The sequence below is a fragment of the Theobroma umbraticum genome, unplaced genomic scaffold (genome assembly GCF_002168275.2).
Source record: "Theobroma umbraticum cultivar Fairchild unplaced genomic scaffold, ASM216827v3 scaffold_44.0, whole genome shotgun sequence".
Taxonomy (NCBI): Eukaryota; Viridiplantae; Streptophyta; class Magnoliopsida; order Malvales; family Malvaceae; genus Theobroma; species Theobroma umbraticum.
This window is the reverse complement of record NW_018397255.1, coordinates 13034205-13043094: the sequence shown is the minus strand read 5'-3', so window position 1 is coordinate 13043094 and position 8890 is coordinate 13034205. Positions and strand designations below refer to the sequence as shown.

The 8890-nt window shown below is 34.7% G+C and overlaps 1 protein-coding gene across 1 annotated transcript; it reads right to left on the bottom strand.

Annotated features, from left to right (window-relative positions):
• Window positions 1-2423: 2423 nt before the first annotated feature.
• Window positions 2424-6697, bottom strand: LOC110429300 (Pectin lyase-like superfamily protein). The gene is given in 9 exon segments (XM_089782509.1): window positions 2424-2952; window positions 3054-3193; window positions 3296-3398; window positions 3505-3608; window positions 3611-3955; window positions 3958-4145; window positions 6036-6107; window positions 6347-6400; window positions 6556-6697. Coding segments are annotated over 9 exon segments (1329 nt in total). The 5' UTR covers window positions 6657-6697; the 3' UTR covers window positions 2424-2730.
• Window positions 6698-8890: the final 2193 nt, after the last annotated feature.

Below are 8890 nucleotides of genomic sequence, written 5' to 3'. Positions count from 1 at the left end.
TGATTGATTGGCCACCAATTAGATTGATTGGCAGGGGCAAACCAAGAAATTTTCTCGAGTAGTGTCATAATTAAAATAATAATAATAATTAAAAAATTAAATATGTTAAAATCCATAAATTAGAAGTTTTAACATTAAATAAAAGAAAATGTAAACTCAGTATATTCATTTAATACTTCAAAGTAAAAATCTCTAAAGAAACTATAATTGTCCATAATGATTTTTTATATTTTGGAAACATTGCATGATAACATAAGTAAAAACACCATTAAATACATCTTTTTCAACATATGTCACCAAGTAATTATTCATCTACTCGTCACTCATTCGATTGCGTAACCTATGTCTTATAAATTTCATCGTTGAAAAGCTTTTTCAATTGACACTATTGCAACTAGTAAGATTAATGCAAGTTTTATCAGCAAATAAATCAAATGACCGAGAAGAGGAAAGTCACTACAGGTCTTAAGAGTAGGACTTATATTTTTGAATAGGGAGAATAGTATAGATTTTGACTTTTTTAATAAAATCTTAAATTATAGACCAAAATATTTTTATCTTTCCATATAGTATTTAAATATTAATCTATAAATTATTTTTTAATAAATCTACTTTTTGATAATATTTAAATATTATTTTTTAAAAAAATTTAAATATTATTAATATATAATTTTTTTTAATAAAATCTACCTTTTGACCCCACTTCTTACAAAATTACAAAAAAAAATTAGTGAGTTCATTAGTATTATTAAATAGATAAAACTCTAAAAAAATATATAATAAATAAATATTTTTTTAAATTGGGTGGTGTCGTGCACCACTCCCATGAACGTGGGTTTGCCCATATTGATAAGGTAACCTAAATGAAACTAACAGAGGGAGTTTAGTGTAAATTTTGGATAAAATAACATATATTTAATATCAATTGCATAAGATGATTGATTTGATTCACATAAGAGGTAAACATATACTTGCATGCCATATGTAGCCATAATTAGAATCTAAGCTTAATGAGTCTTTCTTAATTGCAATTTGCATAGATATATAGTGAATTAGTTGAGAAAGACATTTTTATAAAAACCTCAACAAAGATTTATAAATACATTAGAACTTTAGGTTAACAACTCAGCTATCTAATAAGTAATGAGAGAGTAGAAGAGATTTAGATGAAGTGTTAAAGGGATATTGTAATTCAAGTTATGTTTGATTGATTATCATATTTAAATTGTGATTCTCATTTTTAATTTTAGTTTATTTAATTTTCAGTAACTTTAAAATTAGTTGTTTGAATAAGATTAGGTTATGTTAATTTTAATACTTAGCAAAAAATTTTGATGCAATTCTTTTTGAAAATTATACTCTATTTTCTATTATATTACATGTTAAAGACACGTGTATTTGCGTGATAAATCCGACAACAGAACTTGCCTTCACTTGATGAAGTCCATGATATACCAATCTGTATGTGAATTGGAGTGCAAGCAGCATTAGCTTTTCCAAGGCTCATACCACCAGCGGATATCATCAATAGAGTTATTCCCTTGGCATGCTTAATTTGTAAGGAACAACAAACCTTTTTTCTTTAAGAGAATTGTTATATTTAAAAGTTTATTTTTTGTTCCTAAAAAATATTAAGAGAAAGGTCATTTTAAAGAAAAATAAAATTTTATTATATATATTGACAATAGGGTGAATTTTGGTTGGCATGTATATCATTAAGGTATATTTATGAAGATTAATAAATTAATTATTAAATAAATATATAACAACTATCTATTCTCTCTTTTGACCCAAATATATAGAAAAGCAATAATTTTTAATAAAATATAATTTTTATTTAGAAAAAAATGATGAAGTTTTTAGACTTTGCACATTCACATATATGATGACAGGATTGAATGCAGTGGCAATGAGAAAAATTGCGGGGCTTGGAGATCACTTCAAATAATTTTTTGTACAAAGCCTCCTCATTCGAAGGAATTCCAAAGTTAGACATGAAACTGTAGGGTTAAGGATCTCACTCGGTTTCAGTCTTGTTTTTTGAATAAATAAAAAAAGGAAGAGGAATGCCAAGATTAATTCAGCTTGGACTCTTTTTCTTTCTACTTCATTTCCCCTTTCGGATACTTTTTTATGTTTAAGTTGATGGGACATTAGACATGGAAATCCACATGATAACACATTCTCCAAGTCTCCTATATGCCAACGCATATAAACAGGTTGGCTTCGTAAAAGAGAAATGCAGCACATGCCCTCTCATCCAACATAAATTATATACCTCCAATGTCTTTAAAGCTAACTCACAACCATCACTTGCTTTCATGTGCAATATGTGCTAACTAATTAATCAAAGAAGAGCAATACAAACAGGGGAAGTGCGGAAAAATAAACTAAGGAAATTACATAATTACAAAGAGAAGCAATAATACAAGTGAACAACACTACGGCACCTTAAAAGAGGCCAAGGTCGATCGATTGCATTTATGACAAGTGAAATATTGTTGTATATGAGGGAGAGGATTGGGACAATTTTCTGAAAATTTTTGTACACTTGTCAAAGGGATTGAGAAGAACATAGGGTTGAAAACTCAGCTGGGAATGAATACTAGTACTCTGTAAGTGATAATATGGGAAGAAAAATGAGTTATTTTTCATTTCCTTGTTTGTTTGCTTTTATCTTTTCCCCGGTTTTTTGGTTGGGGTTGAGAGTGTGGAGGAGACTAATGAGAATTAACACATGCGGCCGTGGCGACAGGTAAGAGCACCTGCATTTGAAGTAATGATGCCAACTAAGGAAGAGGACTTGGCCCCTAAGCTGGAGGCCCTGGCATAGCTGGCTGCTGCACCTGCTCCTGATGGAGTGAAATACGCTCCATTTAACAACAGGTCTCCATCTGACCTCCAATTCCAATGTCTCCATTGATTAGCTGATGTTTCCACTCTCTTTGTCACCTGACCACATCAAAAATTCAGCAATTCCCTCATCATTCCGCACCCTAATTACTGCTCCTAATTCTTAGAAGGGGAAGTTTTTGTAGGTCTGGTTTATTTACCTCTTTAGCAAAGGGGTTAGCAGGGGCAAGGTAACGGTTTCCCTGGCTGTTAATGGTGGGATTAGCACTTCCACCGATTGCATACATTTCCCAGTGTGTGTAGTCATTGTTCACTACATGGAAATATCCATGTCTACATCCTGCAAGATTTGTTAGAGGGCTGAGCCAAATTTATATGTGGAAAAAAAAGCTCCAAACGGAAAGGAGAAATTACATTAGCAACCATATTTGAGTATGCTACCTCGGCATTCTCTGGATAAGATCCTCCCCAAAATGATTATAAGCAATGGTCACCTGCATCTGCTTGTCTCTTACGTAAGAGTCACTATGTCCCAACAGCATAACCTGTCATCAATTAGTTGGACAAATTAATTTAGTCCTTCCAAAACATAAATTCACTTCAAGAAAAGAAAATCAAGAACATGCATGAGGAAATTTATTTGATTCTGACCTCATTGTGGTGGGTGAAGTAATTGTTGGAGATGGTAATTGCAGTGGAACCCATTATAGCATCAATAAGTCCATCAGCACAATTAGACAGTGAATTATGGTCAACCAGATGTGGCTTGATCCAAAAATCGAAATGGCATCCCCATCAGCCATTGTCCTCCATCCATAATGAGATGGGGAGCTTCGAACCATGGCATTGCCGGTGGGCTTGCAGTCATGGATGTGGACTCCGTGGATGATAATATTTGTGACAAACTGGATGGTAATGCAGGCCCCATTAGCGATATGCACATTGGCACCACGACCATCAATTGTCTTAAAACTGTTCATTATGAGCTCCTGCTTCAAAGTGATCACCATGTCACGCTTGAACACAATCCAGAGAGGCCTGTCTTGGATAACAGCATGGCGGAGGGTGCCTGGTTTGGGGTTCACAGGGTCATCATCGCCAGGTTACTTACCACATAGTATTTTCCATCACGACCACCGACAGCATTGCGTCCAAAGCCGATGCCGCAGTTTGCTAGGCGCTTTCGCCTAAGATACCAACGCCGGTCACAGCGCCAGCAGTCATCAATCGGATTCCCTGTTCCACATGAGAAATAACCCAACTCTCTCCTTTCTGTGCTATTTCTTATGCTCCTGAAAATACATACAATATTCTTTATAAAAAAGAAAGAAAAAAACCCATGATTATACCGTCATTATCATCAAATTTTTATTAATTGAAGTGAATTAATTAGCATGTTCAAATTGGAATAAGAATGGTGGACAATTATTGTGTTTTAAAAGAATTTAATTCGGGCCTCGGTTGAGTTGAGTTGGCCATGTGAGTATTTGTGGGAGATGTACGTACCGTCCGTACGGAAAATTTGCAAGATTTGCTTTCTTGACCACATTTGCCTACCATAGTACATGCCAGTAAATGAGAAGGTGGGAGCTAATTCCTGCCTGCTCCTTTTGCGTCGGTGCAACAAAATATTGAAACATTAAATACGATGGTGGCGGTGTCATTGAATACAACTAGGTTTGCCAGTTATGCAGCTAGCTACAAGATCAGTGAAGAATTTAGCCAAGTTTTTCCTCTGCCTCCATGAAAAGGCAGATCTGTGATCTTGTGGTTTTTTAAAAAGTTCATTGCCTCCCTTGACAGGCTGGAGCAGGGGAACACATTTCAACATAATTTTAAGTAACCTACCCCACCTCTCTGAATGTGTATATACATACATTTATTGATACATACATGATTATATCAGGAATTACACCAACTTGTGCATTTGTGATATTGTTTAACCACTGATCGTTAAATCTAGCTGATGGAATTTTGCTTCTATTGAAAAATTACTCTGCTTAAAATAATGTCGCGTTCCCCATAGTTGGTTCAGAATAACTTACCGAGTCAGGCTAATCAAATACACACTACTTCGCTTCTCATTATCTCATGGAGGTGAACGACTCATTTCTAGCCCCCCCAAAAATGTAGTAGCACTAAAATTTCAGGGCATCCAAAAGATGGAGGGATCAAGGACAAAAACAACGGCAAAAAATAATAAATATGAAGCAACAGGAACATTGGCATTTTGGTGCATATAGGCAAATAAAGCCTAGTGTACTTGGAATGATACTGGGATAAGAAAGGAATATTAAGACAGCAAATAAATTAAGAGCGACGAGATGCGCCGATCTCAGGACATGGTCATGTGCGTAAGCTGGCTACAAGTTCAAAAAGGGGCTGCTCAGAGAGTAAAATGTGTAACAGTGAAGAACGTGGCAACCGATTCCTCAAGAATCCTAAAGTAGAATTATTCTATACGAATATTAAACCAGAGATATTATACTTTTGCTGCATAGGACCGGTTTATCAGTTGGAGTTTAATGAATAAAGTAGAGACAAAATGTCAATTAATTATTAGCTTGTCAGGCATCTGTTTATTATAATTTTCAGTCCTTTTTCCATCTATCTTTTTACTTTTGGGAAAGACTAGTTTTATTGGAGGATGACAAGATGTAGTACTTTTAATTTATGTCCGAAGCAGGTACTAGGAGAAACTCAACCTCTTTCAATTTACAACAAGGCTGAAGCTAGACGAGTCAGTTAGTGTTCCAATCACTACTTGTAACTCTGAGAACTGAAATATGCAAAAACATTGGCTGCTAGCCTGCTACTGAAAACAAAAAAGAGATATGGGTACGTGTCATGATTCGACCCCATTCAGAGTTTTGACTGGAATCTATTGGGGGTAAAACTACATTTGACTGCCCATGTAAGATAAGAACCGGGGCAAGACAGACAGGTGAAAAGGACATCTCAGGGCTTCGCATATGGCAAGTGGGGGTCCAACTGGGGTGCCCATGTGAATCAAATCCTCTTAATTTTCAAGCCAAGTACTTTAGTAGCAAATAATTAACTAAGACAAGTTTTTATCCGATGAGATCCCAAAGATCATAATGGTATGTGAGTTATGAATTTGATGATCCAAAACTAAATGAAAGTTTAGCTGAGTCTGTTGTATTAAAGATAGAGAGACTTACATATCAACCATAGAAGCAATTTCCTCTGGATTATCAACTGCGTGCTCATTTATCCATTTCTCACCATCCAACCTGAGAAGGCAAGAAAGAAATTGTAGGGTGTTTAAGTGTTCCCACAGAAGGTTAGGAACTTAGGACTTGGGAGGAGCAAGATAGTTGATCAACTGCGACCTTACCAGAGGGAGTTAAACTAAACATATAACAGAACTGACTATCCTAATTACGATACTCTCGGATCCAATCTCAACAACTGGTGCTCTCCCCAAGTTGCTAGATTTGTACGTGAAAAGTAGCTGAAATAGATTACTCACCCGTCTGCCATTGATGAGTTCTTCATGCCCTGCAACTTCTTTTCTTCACCAAGCCTGCCACATGACAAACACGAGGAAAATCAAAAACCAGTTGCACGCTAGCAAAATTTGCATTTGACGGCGCTTTCCGGAAAAGTTGTCCTGGACTGGAACAGCTAATGAAACAGAGAGAACTGATCAAGAGCTGATTGTTTCCCAGAAAAATGTACCTTAAGTTCAGCTCTGTTTTCTCTGCTGAGGCCTTGACACGAACGAACAACATAACAAGTAGCAACATACACAAAGAGAGTAGTCTCTGTGAAATCCCCATTGTTGATCCTCTCTCTCTCTCTCTCTCTCTCTCTCTCTCTCTCTATTACAGTTCTGGGAATGTGTTTAATTTTCTCTGTTTGGCAGAAATGGAAAAGCAGGAGAAGGAAAATGGAGGAAAGAAAGAAACAGAATTGTGGAGTTGATGAAAAAAACTCAGATGGCGCAGTCTTTTTTATAGGGAAAAAAACTAACGTCGGATCGTAGTATAAGCTTTGCCTAACTCCGTTAAAACCTTGGTTAAGTCAAAGTTAACCCCATTTAAGTATCTCACCTCCTCCCTAACCGCCACTAACTGACAAGATATTTAAAGCTACAACGTGTCGATGTGTCGGTCACCTCACGTGCCAGACCACTGCCCTCCTCTGACACTTCAGCTGTTCCCGTGGGGTCAGTCGATTCCACGTCAGCTTGTTGAAGGATGACATTGGAAAAGGTTTTCATCACGTACTCGCAGGTGATGGTGGAGGATTATACTCGCTCGTGGTAGCATCCGCGTGGCCACATTGGCTACGTGGAGGGGTAACTAAATTTCAGGTAAGTGTACGGATATAAAAGAAAATCCCCGTCAATGGACAGGTGTCCTTAAATACCGTACGGATTAGTTTTAAATTAAAACAAGCTAATCACGGTACAAACCCTGGTGTTTTCCCCTCCTCGTTTTAATTTTTTGGCCCGACTTGAAGTTTTGGACATTGCTAAATAAGATGGATGATTAAATACAATCCACTTAAGATTGTTTATTACAAGCGGTTGAGAATGCCGATAACTTTCCTTGTGGTTGCATTTTATTGTTTTGGTTTTAGGGTTATTCCAATGAATACATCCGTAAATCAAATATCAAAATGAAAAAAGAATCAGAGTTGGAATAGAAACATATTTTTAGAATAAATGTGAAGGACGTATTTACTTCAAATTCTCATTAATAAGATGAAACCCTTGAGATTCTTTACATTTTTTTTTTCTTGTTTAGATACTCACATTTTAAAGCAAGTAGTTTTTATTTTACAATACAAGACAAGAGAAGGAAAAAGGAAAACAAAAAGTATGAGTAGTCGTCACTTTCGAAGTCTGAATAAAATGTTTAATTTTAGGGTAAAATATGTTTATTTTTTAAAATTTTAATCAAAATTTTAAACGAGTAAATTAATTTTTTAAATGAATACTCTACTTCAAAAATAAAAACACTGTTAACAGATATTAAAAAAAATTAAAATATCTTTTTTATTAATTCAAAAAATTATTATTATATTTATAAAAAAAATTTAAAAAATACCACTAATCAATGCTCCCCAACTCCCCAAGAAAAGGGAGCATCAATCGGGCTCCCCAAGGGACCTCTAATGCTTCCCATCTAGGGATTTTTTTTAATTAGTAAAATTATATAATAGTAATTTTAAAAATTATTTTTTTACTTTTAATATGTTATCAAAGTGACGGAAACACTAACGGTTGATTAATAACTAGACCTAAGTGTTTAGCAGAAAATATTTTTTTTTAGGATGAAGTGTATTTTGAAAACTAATAAATTTCTGTATAATTTCAATCAAAATTTAAAAAGTAAAAGTATTTTACTCTTAATTTTATCAAATGAGAACAAAAGTAGAAGAGTGAATAATTTCTTTTTCTTCTTTCTATCAAACTTGTTCAAAAATAAACATCCAATAACATGTGCCCATAACTTGCATGGCTTTGTAGAGGGGGTTCCCTAAGAGCCTACTATGTGGTACAACTTGTTCATATATAATTTGTTGGTCAAGACTCGAAAGAGCCACCAAATGTCAAGATGCTCTGGACTCCATATATTTTTTATAATAACAAAATATTTCTCATTCATTAATGTCTAATTTCACTATTTAAGTAAGCAAGATAAAGTTAATTCCATCAAAGAAAAGCATGAGTAAAAGTAAGATCATATAATATATCAGCTAATTAGTTAAGGAATGGCTAAGTTATAAGTTAAAACAAAACAGAAAAATGTTAATCAGTTAGCACTAGGTTTAATTGATTAAGAAAGTGTTGGACAAAGCAAAATAGAGGTTTGTTACTCGGTTAAAGCACAAGACTTCAAGAATCTCCAAAACACTAAAATTTAAATTTAAAGTGAGGATGACCATTGAATGGAGCCAAAATGAAAAAGTGCAAATTCGAATAATTTTTAATTGATTAGAGCTTGTGTTAATTGATTAAGTATAAAGGAAGTGAATCTTCAATCAGTTAAGGAAAGAGTTAACT